Here is a 25,718-nt window from a genome sequence, read left to right on the forward strand (position 1 = left end):
TGGCCAAGAGGGCCGTAACTTCCTCCTGCAGAAGTGTCAAGTGGTCCCCCGACACACGGTGGTTCTGCGGTGGCATGGCTGGAGGAGTGGACTCGAAGGGGAGGGCATAGCCCCTTCGGACAAGCTGCAGCACCCACCTGTCCGATGTTATCGCGCGCCAGCAGGAGTGGTGATGGCGAACCCTGCCACCCACTGGCGTCACGTGAGCCCGAAAGCTCGGACTAGGAAGGCTTGGATGCCGCAGCGGAGGGAGGCGTGGACTGACCACGACGCTGGCCTCTACCGCCACCACGGCGGAAACCACGGGCGCCACCGCGCTGGGGAGCGCTCTGCGCCGCGTGGCTGGCAGCACGTGTGGGACCTCCCCTCCCTTGGCCACGAAAGGGCCGAAACGAACCCGTCTGCTGGCGCTGGGTCGAGAGACCCAAGGACTTGGCCGTGACCCTGGAGTCCTTGAAGCGCTCCAGCGCGTGGTCCGCTTTGTCACCAAATAGGCGACTGCCATCAAATGGCATGTCCATAAGTGTATTTTGGACGTCTGGTGAGAAGTTGGCAGATCTCAGCCAGGCATGGCGACGAATCGCCACCGTAGTGGACATGGCCCGTCCCAGGGAGTCCGTGGTGTCCAGACCACAACGGATCGAGTACCGCGCCGCATCCCGGCCTTCAACCAAGGCCCGGGTGAGCTTGTCCCGCACTTCCTGGGGGCATTGCGGCAAACACTCCTCGACCGTATCCCACAGGGAGTGGGTGTAGCGGCCCAAGAGGCACGCGGTGTTACAAGACCGCAGTCCAGCGCTCAAAGAGGAAAACACTTTTTTACCAAATTGGTCGTACCTCTTTGATTCCCGGTCGGGCGGAGCCGACGGAAATGCGGACTGTGAAGTGGAGGCCTGGATCACCAGACTCTCCGGGGAGGGATGGGTGGACAGGAAGGCAGGGTCGTCCGAGCATGGACGGTGACGCCTGGCAACGTTCCGGTCAACCGGCGCACCAGAAGCGGGCCTGGACCAGGTGCCCAGAAGGACATCCGTCAGGGCCTCATTAAACGGCAGCAGAGGCTCCTGGGGGCATGACTGCGGTTTAAAAACTTCCGTCAGAATATTCGGTTTGACCTTCGCGACGGGGAGCTCAAGGTGTAAGGCCTTGGCAGCCCTCATCAGGACCACCGAATAGGCAGCACCCGCCTCGGACGCCACAGGGGACGGAGAGACAAACCCAGGGTTGGGCGACTCGTCCAGGCCACTGGCATCACCCAGATCACCTACCCAGTCCACATCGTACTGGCAGGCACGGGATAGAGGGTCCTCAGACCCCTCCCAACCCTCTCCATACTCCTCCTCGTCATACCCATATTCTGGGTCGACGATATAGACATCGGGGTCAACGGGCCCCATCGGCGTCGGGTCCGGCGTCGATCGACGCCGGTCCGGCTCCGAGTCCGGAGTCGGGGAGGAAAGGGGGGTGGCGCCGCGCGGCGTCGGTGCCGGGGACCCGACGCCGGCCGGAGCCGACGGCGGAGTCGCTGCACCACGCGGGGGCGGTACCACGGGTTGGCCCACAGGAACCGACGCCGGAGAGGCCGGGAGACCAGCCGGCGACGAACCAGAGGGAACCAGCGGCGCCGGGGCCGGAGCCACCGGCGGCGCCGGGGCAGGAGCACCCGAACCGCTCGGGCCCCCAGACGGGACCGACGGGCCCGCAGGCGCCGAAGGCCCCGCCAGAGAAGACCTCGCCCTCATAGCAATGAGGAAGGCCTCGATCTCCTCACGCGACGCGCCTTCCCCAGGGACCGACAGGTGTGGGGTAGACGGCGTCGGCGACCCATGCGGGACCGCGGGGGTGGGGTCACCCGAGCCCCCGGCCGCAGCACGCGGGCGTCGGGGGGAGTCGGGGGTGCGATGGCGACGCCCCGACTTCTTGTGCTTACCTGACGAGCCGGAGGAATGGTGGCGACTCCCGGAGCGCCCATGGCGGCTCCGCGACCGTTCCCTCGACCGCTCCCTCGACCTCCGACCGGACCGGGACCGCTCTCGACGCGGGGCCGACAACCGGAGCTCGAGAAGCTTGCGGGACCGCTCCCGCCTAGCTTTTCCAGTCAAGGCCCGACAGTCGACGCAGGACTCCACGTCGTGGTCCGCGCCCAGACACCGGAGGCAGAGTCGATGGTGGTCGGTGACCGACATCAGGCGGTCGCACTCGTCACAACTCTTGAAACCGGGCATCCTACCGGCACCGTAAAGATCAATTAGTTAACAAAAAACTTGGTCAAAAGACCGGAGTACTGCTCTTCGGATCTGCGCTAACTGGCGCGGAAAAAAGAAGAACTGACGTCAGCGCGCGGAGGCGGCGTCTATAGTGGAGTAGTGTGGCTCACTGGTTAGAGGCGGCAGACCTGAGAGCAGAGGACGGCCCGGGACCAGGGTTCGATTCCCGACGCGGCAGGTTTCTGGACCAGGGTCAGCGGACTCGATAATTCTCTCGCCTCGGTGCCCACTCTGATCAGCGATCACACTCGGCAACTCTGGGCACTAGCTTGCCTCATCTTCACTAACGGCCCCACCAGACCGCCGGGGATGCCTGGTCTCACCCTGGAGATACCCATTAAGGGACCATCTCTCAGGGAAGCCAGGAAGGGTTTCGCAGCGGTCGAAGCGCGGAGGTACCCCTTCGGGAGTGATTCCAGCGCTATATAAGCACATAATTAATTAATTAATTAATATACTCCAGCGACGTCATCACGGCGCACGACGCCGACGACGCGGAGCCGCAGGGGACGCCTGCAGACGACGCCTACCGACGCGCAGGGGTACTGCTACGCAAAAGTTTCCGGATCCAGACTGACGCCTGGGGATATTCTAAGGTAAGGAATCTAATACTAACCTGTTTCTTTCAGATTTACCAGGTACGAAAGCCAAGGGGAGTGGCCCAGCCCAGCCTAGAGCAGTCTAGAACGGGCTAAAATGGGCCCGCCCTTGGCCCGGGCTTCGCCCGGTGTCCCGCTCGCGTCCCGCGAGACGGGGCTAGTGTCGATTTTATGCGCCTCCTGGCGCTGGGTAGTGACGCTGGGGTGACGCTGGAGACCTCAAGGGCTGTCGGGAGTTGTAGGCAGCCCCTCGCCACGCTCCACTCGGCGGCCCCGCTCTGGATCGTGAAAGAGCGGCTGGAGACAGGCGCGAGGACCAGAGGGTCTCGTGAGCCGGGTAGGTAGGTGGTAGATTATTCACACAAACAACGGGTCAAGATTCAAACAAGCAGGGAAGCCCCGCTCCCCGGAACTGGTGTCGATTTTATGCGCCTCCTGGCGCTGGGTAGTGACGCTGGAGACCTCAAGGGCTGCCGGGAGTTGTAGGCAGCCCCTCGCCATGCTCCACTCGGCGGCCCCGCTCTGGATCGTGAAAGAGCGGCTGGGCGGCGGGAGACAGGCGGGAGGACCAGAGGGTCTCGTGAGCCGGGTAGGTAGGTGGTAGATTATTCACACAAACAACGGGTCAAGATTCAAACAAGCAGTATCTACTTAGAAGCTGTCCCTGCGCGCTGACATCAGTTCTTTATACAGCATTCCAGGCCAGAAGCGCAGAGCCATGCAAAGCACTGACCACTGGTGCACAAAAGCCTGGGCCCTCCCTCACCCGAGTAGTCAGTTCGCAGAACGGGGAGGATGGGAGGGAGGGGTGTAATCGGGGGGCAGTGAGGAATCCATGACTAAAAAAATGTCTCTTACAGATACAGGTAAATAACTTGTCCATCTGGAAGAGACTATTAATGATGGATTCCTCGCATTAGAATAGATACCCCAGCAATACAAGCCCCGGAGGTGGGTCTGCGCACCAAGTTCACACCACAAAGTCCTGGAGAATTGAACAGCCAAAGAAGCTGTCTCTCCAGACTTGGCTGTCCAGGCCGTAGTGTTTAGCACGTAGCTGACTGGCAAATGTCATTAAGGGGAACTCCACGTCCCAAAGCAGTAGTGGCCCCCGTCACCCCGGTGGAATGGCCGCGCAGCCCTGCTAGAGGTGCCTTTTTCTCTAAGGAATAGCAGATTTTAATGTAAAGAATGACCCATTGAGAGATGGTCAGTATTTGCACAGATCGACTTTTTTGGTGCCCACATAGCCAACAAAGAGTTGGTCATCCACCCGGAATTGTTATGTGCGATACAGATAGAATGAAAGCGCACATTTTGGATCCAGACGGTGAAGCCTCTCTTCCTCTTTAGAAGGATGCGGGTGGGACGAAGGTGGGCAAAGTGATGGTCTGTCCTATGTGGAAAGAGGTAAGCACTTTGTGAAGGAAAGAAGGCCTAGTGCGAAGGACAACTTTGTCCAGATGAACAGCCAGGAAAGGAGGTTTGGAAGAAAGCGCCTGAAGCTCACTCACCCTGCGAGCGGAGGTGATGGCAACCAAAGAGGCAGATTTAAGAGTCAGAAGTCTGAGAGGACAGTTACGTAGCGGCTCAAAAGGAGTGCACATAGGGTAGGTCAGTACAGTGTGGAAGGCCCACTGGGGCATTACGGAAGGAATAGGAGGAAACAAGGGAGTAATGTCCCTAAGGAAGCGATTCACAATAGTGGACTTGAATAGAGAAGGCTGATCAGGAGGCCGAAAGATAATCTTTTAGAGTGCCAAGAGTTGAACCCTGCTGAACCAAAGAAAGAATGAAGAGGAGAACCTCTGAAAGGGGGGAGGAAAGTGGATCCACAGCCTTTGCTGCGCACCATGCAACAAACTTGTTCCATCTACAGGCGTATACCGTTTTGGTGGAGGGACGCCTGGCTTCCAAGATAACGCTACAGACTTTAGGAGGAAGGTCGAAAGCTGTCAACTGTCGCCACTCAATCTCCACGCAAGGAGGTGGAGGCTGGACAGGTTCGGGTGGAGGACCGTCCCCTGCTGCTGTGACAGAAGATCCTCCCGAAGGGGGCAGTCTGATCGGAGGATCGATGGCCATGTGCAAGAGCTCAGGATACCAGACTCTTCATGCCCAGTCCGGGGCCACAAGAATTACTTGGGCCCGGTCATGCTTGATCTTCTTCTAGGATGCAGGAGGCCATGATGAAAAGCTGACTCAGAGTCATTCTGACCAAAACCCGGGATAGAGTGCTGAAAGATCGGAATCATAGCCCAAATGTCCTGGACTCGCTGTTAGGGAGGATAAACCCGAAACTGCGTTGTGTCCAGAACTGCTCTGATGAAGAGGAGCTTCTGAGAGGGCATCAGGTGCGACTGCGGCACGTTGATGGAAAATCCCAGCAAATGCAGGAGGTCGGCCGTAGTCTGGAGGTGGAAGAAGACTGTCTGAGGCGAGCCCGCCTTGAACAACCAGTCGTCAAGATAGGGGAAGACTGAAATCCCTGATCTACGCAGATGAGCTGTGACCACCGCCATCACTTTCGTGAACACTCGAGGGGCATTGGTAAGACCAAAGGGGAGCACGGTGAACTGAAAATGCTCCTGGCCGACTGTGAATTGTAGGTAACGCCGATGGGCCGGCAGGAAGGGAATATGAAAATAAGCATCCTGCAGGTCCAGTGCCACCATCCATACTTGTGGGTCGAGAGCAGACAAGACCTGAGCCAGAGTGAGCATCTTGAACTTCTCCTTCCGGAGGAAGCGATTGACGTTCCGAAGGTCTAAGATGGGACGTCGACCCTTGTCCTTCTTTGGCACCAAGAAGTAGTGGGAGTAACAACCACGACCTACTTCTGGCGTCGGAACGCGCTCAATGGCCCCCTTGGCCAAGAGGGCCGCAACTTCCTGCTGGAGAAGTGCCAAATGATCCACCGACATGCGGTGGAATTGCGGTGGCATGGCTGGGGGGGGGGGGATAGACTCAAAGGGGAGGGGGTAACCCCTTCAAACAATCTCCAGTACCCACCTGTCTGATGGAATGGTGCGCCAGTGGGGGAGGTGATGACGAATCCTGCCCCCACTGGGGTCTGGTGGGCCTGAAACACCGGACTAGGAAGGTGTGGAATCACTGGCAGCAGGGGTGTTGGTGGACTGACCCGCACGCTGGCCCCATGACCCGCCTCTGCGAGTCCCACGTCCGCGGCTGCGCTGGGACTGTTGCTGCACAGGCTTACTCTGAAAGGAAAGTGTTTGCACGCCTCTTCCGGAGCTTCGAAAGGAACCAAAGTTGTAAGTGGAAGGAGTATGTGCGGCCGAAAGGTCTAAGGACTTGGCCATGGCCTGAGATTCCTTAAAACGCTCCAATGTGGAATCCGCCTTGTCACCAAAGAGGCGGGTGCCATCGAAGGGCATGTCCATCAAAGTATTCTGGACATCTGCCGAAAAGCCAGTCGCCCTCAAACAGGCATGACAATGTAACGCCACCGTTTGGAAATCGCCCTACCTAGCGAATCAGCGGTATCAAGCCCACAACGTATAGTGAACTTGGTCGCATCTCTCCCCTCCATAAGAGCTCAGGAGAGAACTGTCAGAGCCTCCTCCGGACACTGATATAGCACCTGCTCAACCGCATCCCATACAGAATGGGAATAGCGGCCCAAGAGACAGGCAGTGTTCACAGACCGCAATCCAGAACTTGCAGAAGAATAAATCTTCTTGCCAAACGGCTCCAATTTCTTGGATTCCTTGTCTGGTGGAGCAGAAGGAAACGCACTCAGGGACGTGGAGGCCTGAACCATCAAACTTTTAGGTGTGGAGTGCTGGGTGAGGAAGGCAGGGTCGCCCGGAGCCGGGTGATGACGTCGACCCATACATTTATCCACAGGAGCCCCTGTGTTGGGCCGGGACCAAGTGCCCAAAAGCACATCAGAAAGTGCCTCATGTAACGGCAACAGCGGTTCTGTAGAAGAAGAAGCTGGCCGAAGCACTTCAGTCAGTAGGTTGGTGCTGACAGTCACTGTAGGGAGCTCGAGGCCAAGAGCCTCGGCCGTCCTACGTAGCACCGTGGAAAGGAACCACTCTCCTCCATAGTATCTGAAGGGGATGGTGAACCAGGCGCCGGAGTGTGATCCAGGCCACCGGCATCCCCCTCCTCATCCCAGTCGGGGACAGACTCGCACTGTGCTGCGAGAGGGTCTTCAAACCCTTCCCAATCCTACCCTTCCTGCACGGGGAGAGGAGGACGTGGGTGAATAAAAGAGTAAAAGTCTCCCATCGGCGTTGAAATCGGTGTCGGAAGACATCCCCCCAGCATCGTGTCGACGTCTGAAAAGAAGTTGACGCCGGCCGCCGCGTCGCCGGCACCGTCTATATCAGTGGGTGCTGTACGGGGTCCACCGGCAAGAAAGGGGAGCCCCGGCCAGAGCCATTGAGGCCTCTGGGTGTCGATGACGTCGGGGTCGGCGACGACGAAGAATGCGAAATAGTGGGAAATCCGACGGGGCCGCACGGGCCGAAGATACGTGCCATTGCAGACACAAACTCTTGCAATTCGGCTGGAGTTGCCGATGGACCCGGGAAAGGTGGGTAAGCCAACGGTAACTGCTGCGGCGGAGCCACAGTGGCACCTGCCCCCTCAGCCACGTCCCGCGACCGGCGAGGAGATGACATAGAGCGACGATGCTTCTTCGACTTTTTGTGCTTCCCCTTACCTGGCTCCGAGTGCGAAGACTTCGAATGGTGGTGCTTGCTCCGCGACCAGGCCCTCAACGTCCCTCGAGACCAGGACCTGGAACGACTTGGGGCCGACTCCCAGGCTAACAGCGACTGTCGGGACCGCTCCCACAAAGTTTTCGGGGCCATGGCTCGGCAATGGGAACACGACTCGGTGTCATGGTCACGCCCCAGGCAGAAGAGACACTCACGGTGCGGGTCCGATAGTGACATTGTGGGCGGACAGGCCTCGCAAAGCTTGAAACCGGGCATCCCTATGCACCAGGAGTAAGTTTTACTTACAATTAAATCAAACAAACACTTTAGTCAACAAGTTGACGGGGTACCGCTCTCTCCGGATCTGCGCTTGCTAGCGCGGAAAAAGAACTGACGCTAGCGACGCAAGCGGAGCCGTACGACGACGCCTATCGACGTGCAGGGGTACTGCTGAAGAAAGCTTTCGGATCCAGTCTGACGCCTGGGGATATTCTAAGGTAAGGAATCTATCACTAACATGTCTCTTTCAGATCCAGTCATTTACCGCAACCTACTATGAGACAAAGTAATAAAAGTATAAGTCTACCATTCCCATCCAATCATCACAGGCAGGCAGGTAACTTGGGCAATTTGGGGCCGACCATTTGCCCAAAGGAAGATATGGACTACAGAGTTGAGATTCTGCAACCATTGCCTGGGGATTGGATGGGAAAAAATTTGGAAGACATAAAATTGGGGCAATATCATCATTTTGAAGAGGACCACTCTTCCCAGGACATGGAGCAGGGGCGCCTCCACTTCTTGAGGTCCCGTCTCATTTTAGTTATATAGGAGGGTCAAATTAAGACTCAACATTAGCTCTGGGAGGCGAGAGATGTAAATGCCCAGGTCCTGGAATGATAAATGGTGCATGTGGATCAGGGTTTGCTAAAAAGAGCAAGTTGTTATTTGTGTATAGCGCAATGTGTTCTTATGGCCCATTATCCCATGACCACCCTTGTATATGGGTGGCGCATCGTATGAGTCGAGCGAGCGGCTCAATTACTAAGGGAAATAGTAGAGGGCAAAGGGGGCAACCTTGCGGGGTACTTCTGTAGATAGGAAAGGAGGAAAAAAAGATCCTGTTAACCTGGACTTGAGCGGTTGGGTGAGTGTACAAACGTTTAACCAGGGTAGAGAAGTAAATCCCCAAACCATGTCGTTCCAGCACGGCACTTCAGAAGGACGAATAGACTGTGTCAAAGGCCTTTTCAAAGTCTACTAATAGCAGGGCCGAGGGATAGTACAGTCTGTGCGCTTAGAAAAGGGCGATCTGGACTCTCAGGATACAATGCCTGGTGCCACGATTCGGCATAAAGCCACACTGGTCCGGATTAATCAAATATGGCTATGTCCTGTGCAGCTGGTTGGCTAGGACCTTAGCTAACACCTTGAATTTGGAATTCATAAGGGAAATAGGCCTATATGAGGTACATTTATACAATAGTTGGCTTAGGGATCACCACTATTGTAGCTTTGTTCAGCTCGGAGGGGGAAGGTCCCCAAGTCAGCTGCTTCACTGTACAGCGGAAGCAGATGAAGGAGCTAAAGATTTTGGAACTCCCGATAGTATGCGAAGGGAAACCTGCAAGGGCCCGGTGTGTTACCTGGAGACATCTCTGATAATGCCTCTTTAATTTTTCAGCTGTGAGCAGCTGATGAAGGTCCTAGACCAGCGATTGGGGGAATCAAGGGCAGCAGGATGTCCTACAACACTGGGTGTGTAACTCTGTGGGGAGTTGGGTCTATCCTCGTATCATGTTTGGTAGTAGTTCGGAACGACTTGTGCAATATCTGAGGCATAAACATGTAAGCACTCCTCTGTGTCTGTTTTGGAACCACCCTGGAGGCAATCTCTGTTGGCCAGCCAGAAAGGAGCTTCCTAGACTTATCACAGTCTTTATAAACCCGTTGGGTCGACACCCTACAGCACTGCTGAGCCTCCTCCAGCAAGATTTGTTGCACCAGTGTTTTTTCGTTTTAATTTTTTAATGGAATTTTATATAGCTCAAACTTGACCAGAAGGTATCCGGTCTCAGAGCGCTTTACATGAGCACCAGTTGCATTACATGGAGATACATTCATTTTTGTTAGGCACGGGGAGATTAAGTGATTTGCCCAGAATCACAGGATGTTGTGCGTCATTCCCGACACTCGAACCCAGTTCCCCAGATTCAAGGTGGACCACCCTAGCCATTTGGCCAACTCCTCTCCCCAACACCAATCGCCGGTCAAGCTCGGTTAAAGGTCTTGGAAGTGCCCGACATTCCAAGGCAAGGATTTGGGCCTCTAGGTTTAGGATTTGTGCTGATTTTGGTTTCTCCCTGCTCCGAATATATACCTTAACTGTGGGTTTGCTGGGGGCCCAAAGAGTGCCTGCTGACTTCACGGTACCCCGACTGGTCTCGAAGTAGGATTGAACCTCTAACCCTATGCAGTTAGTGCAATCTTTGTCAGTTAGGTATCAAGCATTGAGGCACCATATAGGCCATGGGTTGCACCTGGGTATCACAACTGTAAGAGAAGGGGAGGGTGATTGGATATTCCCCAGGGTAGGGCTTCAACCTGAGACAACTGAGGGATGTTTGTAGTCAGAAGCCAAAGGAGATGCTCACGAGACATGATTTTGTGGGCCACCGAGGTGCGAGTATATGCAAGATCTCGGGATGCCCTGTTTTCCACGCATCACACAGCCCCACAGAATCGGCTCAAGCTGATAGCTGGCAGGAGTGTGCCTGACACCCCGGCCTTGGGGAGCCGGTGGCATATAGCGCTGGGTTAGGAACAGCATTAAAATACCCTCCCACTATCGTAAGACCCTGCTGGAGTGTCAACAGGAGAGACCCTAGTGAGTTCAGTGTGCTAAGAAGCTGCTGTTGTTGGACGTAAACCGATAGGGAGTTGTATTGTCTGCTTTCCAGCTGACCCTCCATCCCAATGCATCTCCCTTTAAGGTCTGCCTGTGAGTTGGTCACCAAACAGTAAAGTTTCATGCAGCAAAAAGCCTGCCCCCATGTCATAGCCATGGCGGGGAAGGAAAGGACAATCATCTCCCAGTAAGTGAGTTTCTTGAAACACAAGGCTGCAGGTTAAATTTGTTTAACGTACCTAAAGATGGTGGATCTTTTCATGCGATCCAGCATGCCCTTCAAGTTCCAAGACATTAGTTTAACTGCCACAATAAGGGCTAGGAATCGGGTGGCCCTGGCTCAGGTGACAGGAATGTATTCAGGCCTGGTGCTGCAATGACAACTCTCCTTGTGTGGGATTCTATTTCTCAGGAAGAATGCATCTGAGTGTGACTGTTGTGGTCAGTGAGCTGTGTGTTCAATAACCTGCAACAAGTAGAACTACTCTTCATGGAAGAGGTGTGGCGCAGCGGCCAGGGCGACTGACGCTGGGGATCACGGTTCGATCCCCGGCTCCGGTGGCAGGGTCTGCCCCTGGGCAATAGCTCACTTAATCTTCCCGACGGCCCCCAGCGCCTTGAAACCTTCGGGTAATTGTTCGCGCTTTACAAATACTGGACATTTACATTTACATTCCCCCCACCCCATACTTCTACCCTGAAAGCATCAGTTGACCTAAAACGTTTTATAGTGCTGACTACAACAAGCCCCTAGGCCAAAGTCTAAATTGGGGAGTCATCTTTTGTAGGATTCCTGTGCCTGACAACTGCTATAGTCTCATTTGTGTAAAGTAGTACCGGTCACCAAGACGGATTCGCCAGGCCCGTGTAGTTCTTCATGGGAGAGCACCGGGTTCCTCGCCCTGTGACGAAAAGAATTCTGGTATGCCTATCGACATGTCTTCCCAGCCCATCCCTCGTCTACCACGCTCTCCACTTTCGACCCGGAGGAGTCCCGGCATCCATGGCGACGCATTTGGATATGATGTGATCGCGCTTGCTTCCTCCTAGGTGGTTTGTAGGGAGGTGGGATAGGGGGGTAAGATGGGGAGGGAGAAGCTCCCAAACAGTCTCTGTTCGGGCTCCCCAGATATATTAGTCTGAATGAGCTCTCTCTGCTGCCCACTCCCAAGCCTGCTCCAGTGTGTCAAAGAAATACGTTTCGGAACTAAAGATCACCTTTAATTTCTCAGAAAACATAAGCATGTACTGCAGGTTGAGGGCACAAAGCTTTTTCACCTCCTTGAAGGAGCACATAAGCTACTGAACTGCTTGCATGTAGTCAGGATAATGATACGCGAGTCTTGAAAGTGGAGGTCCTGTTGTTTTCTAGCATCTCGAAGGATAGTGCCCCGGCCACAATAGTAAAGAATCCAAGTGATCACTGGCTGTGCCGGAGTGTCCTGAAGGGTCGCTCGGCCAGGGACCTATGTCCACATTCCACCACAAACCATGGCGACAGCTTATCGTTCGAGACCTATGACCACAGCCAACCCTCCAGCAAGCACTCCGTGTCAGAGGCCTCAGAGCCCTCGGGGAAACCAATAAACCCAAAGTTATTTATGCGTGATCTATTTTCAGCATCTTTGGCACGTTCCTTGAGAACTGGCTACTTCGTCTTCCACAGAGGACACCTGGCTTTCTGCCTCAGTCACCCGATTGGTGACATTCCTGAGATCTTGGTGCAGCAGTGAAACATCCACTTTGACTTCGTCCACTTTAGTCTCCATGGCCTCTCTTGAATCCTGAATTGCATTGAGGATGAATGCTAGGTAAGATAGCGCAGACAGCCTGAGCAATACTGGGGCCCTCGAGGCCGGTGTCTTATACTGGTCAATCTTCGTTTGGGCTGGGGTAGGGGATAGGGGGTTCTTCTCGTCCCATATTGTCTGATACACCTCAGGGTCCAGTGCAGAGAGGCCTATCTCCATGACCCGCTTACCAACCAGGGCAGAACTAGCAGTTCGGGCTAAGGCCTTTTTTGTATACGTTTTAGGTACAATTAGACCCAGCAACCAAGATGGAGGCTGCAGGGCAGGTTGCAAGTGGAGAGGCCCTCATCTGCAGGCCCCTGCCCTAGGACTCTCTCACTAAGGAGGACCCACTACTAATCAGGTCCCAAGACGTCAGTCATAGGTGATTTCCAGGAGAACATGGAGCAAGAGCGCAAGGCTGCAGGAATGCTCTCTAGTTAATCACTGGCCTGGAGGCTGTTGGTTCCTCTGTCCAACCACACAGTGAGCAACCTCACCCACACCCCTCAATGTGGCAATCCCTAAGGCCTATGAGACACTACACTAAATGCGGTGTTTGGATCCGTAAGAGTAGAATATGAAACGGAGGGGGGTAATGGCTGCCCAAGTAGGAAGCAGGGATTCACAGTCACCCCAATGCTCATGTGAAGGCAAGTCCTAAGATGTATTCTCACACAAGCAGTACACTATATTTCGCACTCATCATCACAGTTTGTGCAGGGCCTCTTTGACTGATCTATCACCGTTTAAGCTTCACGGGCACCAAGAACTATCTCTCGCACTCTTGATTGGGCCTGATTGTGGTTCAAAATGCTTTGCTCTTCCCGCCTCCCTTGTTGCTCTCTGTCCAGCCCGTGGCCGGTACCCCCCCCCCCCACCAACCAGGAACCCGGGCCTCTTTACAGTCTTTCTATCTGGGCCCCAGCACTGCATATCACCACGTCCAGAAACCAGAAGGAGCGGTGTCACAGGTGATTTAAGGAACAGCCCCTGCCCGTCTGGGTCCAGTCGAGCCTTCTGCCCAGAATTGCTGCATGAAGCAGGTGTCGGTCAGCTTCCTGTCCCCTGTCTGTCTTGCTCCTCGGCTCTCCTCCCACAGCTGGTCCGGGACCTCACAGGTTCTCATCCAATCAGTCATGGGCATGGGCCACCACCTTGGAAGGAGCCAATTGATGGGCTGCGGTTCTCTCTGATGTCCAGGCCTTGGCACAGTTCAATCCATGGTCCATCAGCGGCAGCCACATCGAGGGACCTTGATATCAATAAGAGAAAAGGAGGAGAGGGGCTGAGGCTGAGACCAGAGCAAAACTAAACTCTGAGCACCATGTTGGCTGCCTTAGACGTTCACTTTTTAATGCTCAATGACAAAAAATAGTGCACAGTATTAAGCAATGTTTAAAAGTATGGCCCTTCTTACAAGATAAAGCAAAAATTACTGCCTTTCTAATGTATTCTTTAATATGCAAAAATGTTGTTACCTGCAGTGCACGACTACTGGTTCATCTCTGCTAGACCTCTTTTCTCGCACAAGTGAAACTAAATCAAGGAAGTCACTAGAATCATCGGGTACTCCATGGTCAGGCCATGCAATGTACTGGACCTGGGTAAGTTCTCTACTTTCATTTTTCTAAAAACAAACAGAGCAAAGTAATAAGTAATTTGGTAATACTCTTCAAAAGTTCAAACAAGTGTTCCAGCTGTTGTTTGTCTTAAGTGAAGCTCCAAGTATTAGTACATAATCATAATTACAAAATAGACTTGATCTTAATTTCAGTAACGCTTTCGGATACATAATCTATCTTTCCCCAGACTGACCATCTTCTGAAATATCCCAAGCAGAAAGAGTAAACTTGTTTCCTTTAAAATAATATATATATGCAATTGCAGCAAAATGTCAATGGTGCATCACAGGTTACAGATTAGCATTTGTGTCACTGGATGCTTAAGTGTTTAGTGTCAAAAAAGTCACTCTACCTCTTCACTCCATGGTGACCAAGTGAAATAGACAGAGCAAGACAGTAAAACAATTTAAAACAGCATTACAAAGCAAAACACTTGACATACAGAGGAGGAAGCATGTTTAACCTGCCCTAACGTGTCCAAGAGAAAAAAACGGTACTCAAGTTGTGTAACTCATTCTTCTAATCAATCCTATATTTTCAAAAACTCCATTAAAAGCATGTGTCAAAGGAAGAGGGCCTGCAGAGCACATAAATTACAGAAGCGCAGATCAGGCTACAACGACAACTGCTGCACTGCCACATAAATGAAACCATTTCTGCGCATTCATATCTAGCAAGTAATCTTCAACAAACGAATGAGCAAAGCTCAAGTAGGCACTTGACAGATGATAACGGTCCTTGAAAAGAACTGGGGCTGCTGCTCTACCTCTAGTGGAATATACTAGAATGCCTTCAAGAGCATCTTTTTTGGCAATCTTACAATAAAGCACAGGTCCATCTAGGAAACGGTCGTGTTGAAACTGCCCTACCAGAGTTCAAACTTGAAAACTCTACAACACCTCCTCTTTCAGGAGCAACACAAGAGACTCTTGATCCTAAAATGCTAGTGACCCTAAGCAAAGAGCAGAGCGGCCCCAGCTTCCGGGTAAGAGACTTTGGCTCCCACCCATGTGCCTGCACTTATAACAAAGTGTATTTGTATAGCGCACGTTCACCAAGAAAGAGGTTTACTGTTACCCAACTTAATGGTACTCATTTATCTCCAGCTTCTCAAGGGAGTGTCTGCAAAGGTTTTTGTGTATCTTATGCTTTACTTATGTGGACAGTGTTGACTGGCTTAAGCATCTGCCTAGTCCCTTGGGGACATTCTTGTACCACCATCCCCCACAGTGCGTTGCTTAGCTTATGTGCTATGACAAGTGCAGATGATATAAAGATTGGCCATTTTATGTTTTAATGTATTTATTGAAATTATCAAGAAAATCACAACATAAAGAGGTATCATTAGAATAGACATTGTGAGAATCTTGGCAGCCTGTGGATGTAATCGAAACATGGGAGAGGCTGTCAGAAGTATAATGCATATAAACCAATGCTCTGTTACTCCCCCCATATGGAAGCTGCAGCCCCAAAAAGCATGCCCTGTAGAGAACCAAAAACAATAACTCCCACCTCCCACCCCATCCGGTAGTTTCTGCGCCCTGGTAGGGCCGCCATATGGCAGGTATTGCTGTGTCGTTAGTTAGGTGGCTTGTGAGGGCTGTGGAGGACTCCACAGATCCAAGAGTCGTAACACTTGTAGGTATTTGGGCTGAGTGATCTCATTGAATTCAGACAAAAGCAATGTCAAGAAGGGGGCCCAAACTTTCTGGAAAGAGTTAGTCAGAGTGGCAGAAATGCTCTAGATGCTGAGAATGAACCAGAGTCTGTGCAGGCACCCCATGTGATTGGGCAAGGTGGAGGTGCCCCAGTGGGTCAATATGGTTTGCAGCGCTGCCCCTTGTGCCATCCCCATTTGTCCACCCCTCATACTCTTAAGTGGGTATGTAATGGGATTTGGGAACCCCAGGACAACGTACACCGGGAGCCTCTCGATCTGTGTGTCGAAGAGCTCGTCTACAGTGTGAAGGTTCTTGGTCCAGTAGGAGGAGAGCAGTGGGCAATCCCACAGGAAGTGCAATAGGGTACCCTCGCCGCCACAGCCCCTCCAGCAAGCGGAGCTCCGCTGGGGGTTGCCCCTGTGAAGGCGCACTGGAATAAGGTACCAATAGGTAGCGATTTTCATGGCAGATTCTATGCTGGCTACATTTTGGGCTGTGTGCTTTGCCCTGTCGTAGATCCCGTCCAAATTCTTCTGTGTGAGCTCGCCCCCTAGCTCCCTCTCCCACCTTTTCCTGTTCGGCGTGTCCTGTGGGTCTGAGTTGTGTCTGAGTATGTCGTATATGTTGGAGATCAGGCCCTTGTCTGTGGTCTTGGTGATCAGCCATTTTTCGAACTTGGTCAGTCGGCGACATCCCTCCTCCCTCATCTCTGGCTGGTGTCCCCAATGTCGTATCTGCAGGTAGTGGAATCTCTCCGTTTCAGGAATCCTGTATTCCTGTTTCAGCTGAGTGAAGGAGATGATCCCGAATATGTCAAAGAGATGTCCCACTGAGCGACATGAAGTATCACGCCACGTACGTTTTGTCTGACCAGCCAGGCGTGAAATCGCTTTTCCCTAATAGTGGAGTCAGGGGAGAGGGGAATCTAGTGAGCTTTCTGGAGCCTGCCACCCTGTCCCATACCGACATCACTGAATTGGTGATAGGAGATCGCATTAGGCTAGGTGGTCGCTGAGTTTTCTTTAAAAAGGGAACCTTTCAAAGAGGGACTCCCGCAAGAGCCCTGTCCTGGAAGAGCCACCTCTTTTCCGACTTGGGTCTGGCCCATTCCATCAGATACCGCAGCTGGGCCGCCGTATAATAACCGAGGAGATCTGGTATCCCCAGCCCCCCTGCTCGGGCTGCCGATATCCCAATGCTTTGTTCATACGGGGTTTCGCTCCCACCCAAATAAACCGATCGATGTCGCGTTGCAACGAGGTTATCGCCCCAGGGGGTGGTAGGGCTGGGAGAGTCTGAAAGAGAAAGAGTGCTTTGGGCAATAAGGACATTTTGACGGCCGCCATTCTTCCCAAGAGTGATGCTGATGTTTGCTCCAGGTGCCCAGGTCCCGTTTCGCCTCCTGTGCCAGTCGAGAATAGTTTAGGTGGGCTGTTTAACTCACTGACGACGCTAATTCCAACCCTGGGTAGGGATTGGAATCCACTACACAGACGCCACACGTGCCGCCCTCCCGTAGCCGGAGCGGCACGTTCAGATCTAGAATAAGTGATTTCCCAACATTGACACGGAAGCTAGACACTCCACCGAATGCCTCCAGCTCTTCCATAAATGCCGGGAGAGAAACGCTAGGCTCTCCCAACGCTGCTATCACATCGTCCGCATATAGACTGATTGGGTGAGTCTCACCCCCGATTGGTATGCCTTGTCAGCGGCGCCCTGACTTGGAGGGTAATGCTGTTTGGCGACACTGCCATTTCTTGATCCTGTCTAACGTTGGGAGAAATGAGTGTACAGAACTAATTGTGCATTTTTTAAAAACTTTGATTTCGGTTTTGCCTGTTTAATTTGCGCCGCATCAGTTAATCTCTTTTAAAATCATTGTGCCAGTGAATTGCCCTATTTCACTTGCCTGAGACCCCGTTCCGTCACGGCTTGTGCTGCTTGAACGGAGGGTCGGAACAGGCGAATCCTCTCTTCCGGTAGCACACCCGGAAGGGACTGCAGCGCTCTAGATACCGCCCCCCTACCCCTACATAGGTGGGTGGAAGGCGAGGACGCGCGCAGCGGCCCCCTGAATTTGAGGGTAATGCTGTTTGGCGACACTGCCATTTCTTGATCCTGTCCAACGTTGGGAGAAATGAGAGTACAGGTCTAATTGTGCATTTTTAATAAACTTTGATTTCTGTTTTGCCCGTTTAATTTGCGCTGCATCAGTTAATCTCTTAAAATCATTGTGCCAGTGAATTGCCCTATTTCACTTGCCTGAGACCCCGTTCCGTCACGGCTTGTGCCGCTTGAACGGAGGGTCAGAACAGGCAAATCCTCGCTTCCGGTAGCACACCCGGAAGGGACTGCAGCACTCTAGATACCCTACCCCTACAAGCCCGTCTGCGCCCGTCCGCGCCAGAACGCCGCCAGTCTATTATCGGCTCCAGCTGGCATCCCAGCCCTGCCTATTCCATCTGCACGTAACGTCTGGCACCATCATGTCAACTCTTAGGTATGCTAGGGATGAACTACTAGATCTGAATCTGCCTCATGCCTTGGTAGCGGTTGCTCTATTAGCCGATATTGAGAGCTCCCCATGTTTCCTCGGCTTCAAACCAACCGCCGGCCGGAAGGCCAACATGGTTTTCTCGAATCCCAACCTGCCCACTGTAGTCCCTAAGAAATTTACTGCCATTTACTTCAATGCCCGATCCATTCCCACGCACACACTAGAAATATGGAGCCTCCTTGATGTAGAAGCCCCAGACCTATGTTTTGTATCAGAGACCTGGCTGCATGAGCATGCCATACCCGACCTTCATGTAGCTTTCCCTCAGCAATATAAAACATTTCGGCTTGACAGGAAGGATGCTAGATGTGGGGGACTACTGATTGCAGCAATAAAGACTATAAATATTTGTATTATAGAAAGTACTGTGATTGATCACACAGAAATTATAGTTTTCAAAATGAGTGGTCCTTTAAAGGAGGTTTGGAAAGGAGCTCTGCTTTATCGACCACCCGGGACTAAAGAAGAGTTTGCTAACGTCCTATTAGAAACTATTGCTCCCCATGTACTGACTGCAGACAGGTTTCTGCTGCTAGGCGATTTCAACTATCACGCAGACGAACAGTCAGATGCTGAAATGGAAAAGTGAATCTCTAATATGTGCACTCTTAATCTCAGTCAAAGGATTGAGTGATCGACCCATCGTGCAGGACACACATTAGATCTTCTGTTTTCTAACTCCCCTAACATCTGGACGTGTCCCCCGGTTCCACTTCTGTGGACCGATCATTATTTGGTGAAATTTACCGTTACTGCCCGAATGATGAGACTACCCAGTAAAGAGGATTCTAAAGTGTGCAGACCTCTGAAAAAGATCACTCTCTCCTCTTTTTCCAACCAATTTCAGACTGACTCTATAAATCTGACTGCAAATGTCAGTTTGGCTGCACAACATCTAGAGACAGCTATTGGTAAAGCACTGGATAAAATCGCCCCCCGACGTACAGTTAAATGTAGGGAGAAGCCGGCGCCCTTGTTTACAGAACAGTTAAAAAATACTAAGTCCCTCACAAGAACTGCTGAGAAAAAATGGCGGAAAAGTAAGCATCCAATTGATCGTAACACTTACCAAACTCAGCACACCAACTACATGAGGGACATAAGATCAGCAAAGATGGCGTATCTAGCAGAACGGATAATGAAAGCTGAAAATTCCTCTAAAGAGCTTCATCATATTTTGAAAAAATTTACCATTCCCAAGAATCCATCATCTACTCCTGATACTGTAGAATGGACCGCAGCTCTCTCAAAATTGTTTGAGGAAAAAATCACTACCATATACGAATCCTTCGGCCCAGATCTTGGTCCCATACAGTATCAAGACCACGATCCAACTTCAGATGTTTCCCCTCATAGATGGTCTACTTTTGAAATGTTTGACAATGATAAGACTGTAACAGTAGGGCTAAAGATCAAATCGGGATCCCTAAACGATCAACTATCCCCGAAACTGTTTACCATACTTGCCCCGGCTTTGGTGGACTGTCTCACTAGCCTCCTTAATAAATCTCTTTCGGAAGCCGACTTCCCTAGAATATGGAAGGCGGCGAGAGTAAGGCCGATATTGAAAAAACCGGGAGCAGATGTCAACACTCTTCTAAACTATCAACCTATCTCCCTACTGCCTTACTTTGGAAAGATATTAGAATCATTTGTCAATGGACAATTGGTAAATTATCTGGAAAGCAAGGAGTTACTTGACCCTTCACAGTCGGGCTTTCGTACCGCCCATAGTACGGAGACGGCTCTGGTCGAGGTCGCAGACAACATAAGACTCGCTCTGGACAAACATCAACCAACTATCCTTGTCCTCCTGGATCTGTCTGCGGCCTTTGACACCATCTCCCATCGCATTTGAGCCCTACGCTCTTTAATGTTTATATGGCTCCCTTGGCCAAGGGGATCAGAGCGTTCGGCTTTGATGTTCTATCCTATGCCGACGACACTCAAATTCTGGTCACTCTTGGCCCCGACATAAATGAGACTAAAGTGCGCTTCAAGAACTGTCTGATTGAGGTGAAAAACTGGATGGGTCGAAACTACTTGCAGTTGAATGGCAACAAGTCCGAGGTCATATTGTTCGGCAAAGCGGCTGAACACTGGACCTAAGACTGGTGGCCTATACAGTTGGGCAATTGTCCAGCCCCTAAGGAATCGGTACGCAATTTGGGCTTCCACATGGACAATAAGCTCTCCATGAAAACCCAAATAAATAATATTGTTGGTACCTACTTTGGAATTATACGCAGTTTGCGCAGAGTTTTTAAGTGGATACCAGTCGAAGCACGAAAACCCTTGGTACAGGGCCTTATTATAAATAGGCTGGACTATGGAAACTCGCTATTACTTGCAACAAATGAGTACCACCTGAAAAAACTGCAGGTTCTGCAGAATACTGCGGCGCGCCTTTTTTTAGACCTACCACGAAGATCGTCATCTGCTCCCTGCCTTAAGAGCCTACACTGGCTTCCTGTAAAGAAGCGGATCATGTTCAAAACGTTGTGTCTGGCGCACAAACATATGTATGGGAATGGCCCAAAATATTGGGCCAAGAAACTCACATGGTACATGCCGAGGAGGCAACTGAGATCAAGCACTGAGTCACTGCTCACCCCGCTGAGAATTCAAACCGCCAGGAACGGGGGTCGTGCTTTTTCTTTTATGGCACCGACCGTCTGGAATAAAATGCTCTTGAGCTTGCGGGTGACCTCTGAACACACCAGTTTCCGCAAGAAACTCAAGACCTGGCTTTTTTGCTAAATTTCAGCTACCCCTCCATTGTCAGAGCCGTCTGCAAGCGCCATGAGACTCTTTGGACGTGATATGTGCGCATTACAAATGTCCTGATTTGATTTGATTTGGATGGCGCTGTTGTATCGAACTCTCTGCGCTAGAAATTCTATGTAATGGGCAAAAAGTAGAGTGGAGAGTGGACACCCCTGCCGTGTTCCCCTCTGGATCCCAAAGGGCTGCTAGGATAAGCCGTTCACCCTGATATGAGCTGTAGGGCCGTTGTAACAGCAGCCCACCCATTCCCTGAATTTCTCCCCCAAGCCGAACTTAGCCATTGTGTGCCCCAGAAATAGCCAGTCTACACTATCACCCGCTTTTTCAGCATCTATTGTCAGTAAGAACGCGTCTAGTTGCGTCTGGTAGGCTTTGTCAATGAGATGCAATATTCGCTTAGTGTTTTCCCTGCATTGGCGGGATTGGATAAACCCAGCCTGATCTGGTTCTATCAAACTGAGCATGCAAGGGCCCAGGCGGGTAGAAAGTATGCCAGTGAATATCTTAAAATCGACGTTGAGGAGCGATATTGGGCGGTAAGAGCCACATTGCTGTCGATCCTTGCCCAGCTTCAGCAGGACCACTATGGCGGCCCCCAGCATCGTGGTGGGGATCGGGCCTCCCTTGCAAAGGAGTTGAACAGTCACAACAGGAGCGGTGCCAGGATGTGACAGAATTTCTTATAGTATAGGGCCGGGGGACTTAAGCAGATTAAGACGTGAGATAGCTATGACTCTGTCAGTACTCGTACCCGTGAATTACGTAGGCTCACCGGTTCTTGCACGGGAACAGAGATGCTAGATCCCAAATCTCTCTTAGCAATGCATGGAGGTCTATTCACAGAACCTCCAAGTCATTACCTTGGGGGACGGGGGAATTGGATAAAATAATAAACAGAGAAGAGACTGGTCCAGTATTGGCTCCTTTCTTCTGATGAATTCAATGTTCTCAGTCTTTCTTATGGAACCTGTAAGTTAATACACAATTATAACTAACCAACTCTACTCTCTCTCTTACTCTTGTCTTACTAATTGCCATTTATATCTCACCCACCCTGGCTATGCTGGACTTTTGCTTCTCTTCTTTTTTTAGTTGTAATTCTGGTTTCTTCCTCTGTTAGTTGTTACTATTGGAAAGAATAATACATCAGTACCTGTTCCACCTCTCCTACTCTATCTCTATAACCTGATATAGTAAGTGCACTTACTTCACTAACTAGAAGAGTTGCTCCTTATTTGGGGTTCTGTTATTCCTTAGTATTCTCTGGTATTGTCTGCTATCTGCAACCAACTCTCTTGACTCACTATTCTTCCTTTCTTACAGGTTGAGAACTTGGGAATCAATGAGGTCGTTTTTTGGTAAGTATTTACATATATATATACACATGCTCTTTTTCTTGTTCATTGTCTTTACGTGGGTTTATTCCATATATCACTAATTCTCTTTTTATGCTTTTATCCTTCCGTTATAGGCAATTCTACAATGACTCAATACGTGGTAAGTTCTAGTTCAGTCAATAGTTATAACAAGAGTCTTTCACTTAGCTCAGTCTCGTGTAGCCCTCTGTTCTATCTGCAACGTCGTCGTTTCTTCTGGATATTCAGCACTTTGATGCGAGCGTTGTCTCAAAAGAACGATGACTCGTGAAGACCGGCTGAAACTCCGTCACACTACTCCTCGACTCGACGGCCTCGATACTCCTCTCACTTCAATTAAGCGAAGGAGAAGGTGTAGGAGAGTGGGGTCTGCAATCCTATGGTCACCCCAGATTTTTGCTTTTTGATTCACTGGTTTACGACTTTCCCTGGCTGTGGGCCTGCTAATCAGACCCACAGCCTAGCTGTTCTCTCTCTAAATTGACAACCATGTACTTTAGGTGCATTTACCAATTGGTACTGGGCCACCTTATCAGTCCCTGTACCCAGGGCATAGGTGTACCCAGGGCCTACCAGGGGCTGAAGCATGTATTATGCCACACCTGGGTGGCCATCTAAATCTGACACAACTGGCTGCATGACAGCTGGGGCAAGGTGGTGTAAACACCCTTTGCTGTAGATATAGTATACCTATATCTAACCCTAAAATGGACACATATATTCCTATCAGTCACTCCTATGGAAGGCCTTATCAATCCTGAAGGCAGAGTGCTTGGAATTATGTGAGATGGTGCTCTGGCATGAGCTAAGCCCGTTTGCAGCTTGCGGAACCAAGTCCTAATAGCTGTTCCATGATAACGCTATACCATATACTCTTAAGTGCATTATCTACCTCGCTGTAAAATGCTAACTCTGGTATAACATTATCAAAACATGTCGAGTAAGGTGTCATACGATTTGGAATACTACCCCCTCGCCAATTCTGGCGACGGGGGTAGCATTCCACCCTTCTAGAGGGACACGACATGTATGTAACTGTGAACCCCGGTTAAAGTTAACTCGAGCCTCAGCATCACAAAATGGATGCTGCCACCACAGACACAAGTCTGACCTCCTGCTGCTGGGAGTCCTTCCAGCGAGGATGGCTTGGACAAAGGGTTTCCTGCCTTGGGAGGTGCTAACACCACCCCAGACAGGATTTTGTGTATTGAGGTAGGGAGGCCTGAAAGGAATGAGACATGCCTGGGGCACACAAGGTGCCCTGTGCATACACCGGTTCAAACCAGTTGCTGGGGCATCCCAGCCCCAGCTCTGGCGGGAAACCGGATAAAGGATAGGGGGTGTAATCACCCCCCTTCCTGGTCCCACCCAGGGGAGGGACCTAGTCAGTAGTGCAGCCCCCTTTAGGAGAATAAAGGTAGGAGCTGGTCCCATTCCAAATTAGATTATCCTGAACTATTCTACAAGAAGAAACACTGGCCTTCGACGTTCTGCTCCACAGAAGACTGAAGAATCTCCCTTGTGGGCAAGGAGTGTCCACCCTGCAACTGTCGTCTTCCCTCGAGGATCCAGACTTCAGAGCCCGACGAGACCCGGATTCCCAGACCTCTCCGACCTCATTCTGCATCTACAGCAAAGCTGAGACCCGTGGGTGCGACGAGACACGTGGGACGGGCCATCTTGAACGAACCTGCACTTCGCTTCCAGCACGACTCCCGAGGTAAACTCGACCAAGTGCTTTGGGGACTGAGAAGCCCCAACCCCGAGCAGCCCCTGCACCGAAGATCAGCCCTCCAGCATCCACGAGATCTGCGTGGGGTCCTTCTGCTTGGTTCCTGCTCGACGCATTGTCTGGTCACTTGCCGGCTGTCTAGTGGCCTCCCAGACGACGAACCTTTGAATTTTCACTGCTGATCTGGTTGCTAGAGATTGGCCCTTGCTCCCTTCCAAAAGAGGGGTACCCCGGACTCTCCTAGTCCGCCCCAGACGCTTTCTTCACTCACCGCGTGGGTTGCCTTTGCCAAGGCCTGTTGCCTCCAATCCCGGATCCAACACCGCCGACAGCGAGAGCCTGCGTGGGACAGCACGTGCGTCCATCCTGGTCGTCGAAGACACCTCCTGGTCCACGTGGCTGCAGAGTCAAGCGTCCACTCTTCACTTGATCGCGACGACGACATCTGGTTCCTTCCTGGTTCCACTCCAGTCACTGGCTAGTGACTGTGAACATTGTCCCCTCTGCTTTCAGGTCTCCTTCTTCAACAATCCACCCTTGGATTGCACCGGACATCTTCCTCCCGGTCGCCTGCAGCATCTTTTCTTTCAGGCTCCATAGACTTCAACGCGAGAACCTGACGCACTTTGACACCTATGCACCCGCAGCCCGTGGGTGAGGTAACGAGAGCATTTCGGTGCTCAAGGGTAGTTTAACTGTCCTAGTGTCCAGTTCCACAGTCGTTTTAGTCCTATCTAGTCAGGATTGTCCGTACTCACCTTTAACTTGAACTGTACTGTCCATAGACGTTCTTACGCATCTCGCGTGTGAGTTCACACTCTGCACACGCGTTCAGTGGGCCTCCTATTACTTACCTGAAGTTAGTATAGCGTGGTCCCATCGATCCTACAGCCTCTGGACAGCTCCATTTCCTTTATCGACTTTCAGATTCCACTTACTTAGTATATGGTTTGTCGTGCCCCTAGGGCACCATTGTAATTCTGTGCAACTTATCGTATTTTTCGTAAGAGATTGTCATGTGCTTAGCCCTCTGACCTCAAAGAGCTCAGAGGTGTTGTTATTAATAAATATAGTGTTTATTTTCATAACAACCTGTGTGGTGTCCTTTCATCTGGTATTCAATGGGTTATATTGTGGTAAAACAGCTGGCTTCACATGCCAAAAGAGTTTAGCCTAAGACTGCTTTGTCCATGCTACCATTGGGATAGCTGGTCTATAAGGTTGACTTTCAACCAATCACCATAAGGGTTGTTTGGACTGATACAAGGTGATCACTAGAACTAGTGAGCATCATATATCAGGCCAACTTCTCACATTGGTGTGCAGCGGTTGGGATTTGAGCTTGCTGTTGTTTTTACCACGTATAATCTTGAAATATCATTTGAAAGATCACATAAGGTACCTAGGTACATATAACAAGCTTAGAAATACTCTGAGTTCTACTGAACCAGCTGTTGTAGTAGAAAGGGCCTAGCACACCCTGACTACAACTCTTAGCAAGGGATCAGTAGGAAAACCCATAGTGTAGGTAAGTGCATCACTTGCACCTCACTAGAAAGCATGTCTACCCATGGAGAGTCTTCAGAGACTCCCCAAGTGGTTAGTAACCCTCCACAGGTCCTTTCCAGATATGCAGCTCTCAGTTTCCAGGAGATGAGACAATAGTGTACCTCCAGGAAATTGAAACAGGGTTCTAACCCTACCACTCCTTTTCTGTTA

At 51.3% G+C, this 25,718-nt stretch overlaps 1 protein-coding gene across 1 annotated transcript in view; it reads right to left on the minus strand.

The window, feature by feature from the left end:
- PTPN4 (protein tyrosine phosphatase non-receptor type 4) overlaps positions 1-25,718 on the minus strand; it is a 1,253,225-nt gene that overhangs the window by 87,755 nt on the left and 1,139,752 nt on the right. Inside the window, exon 25 of the mRNA XM_078682081.1 lies at positions 13,740-13,888. Within this exon, the coding sequence (XP_078538207.1) occupies positions 13,740-13,888 (149 nt within the window). The remainder of the gene's footprint in view (positions 1-13,739; positions 13,889-25,718) is intronic.

This window comes from Lissotriton helveticus, chromosome 3_1, assembly GCF_964261635.1.
Source record: "Lissotriton helveticus chromosome 3_1, aLisHel1.1, whole genome shotgun sequence".
Taxonomy (NCBI): domain Eukaryota; kingdom Metazoa; phylum Chordata; class Amphibia; order Caudata; family Salamandridae; genus Lissotriton; species Lissotriton helveticus.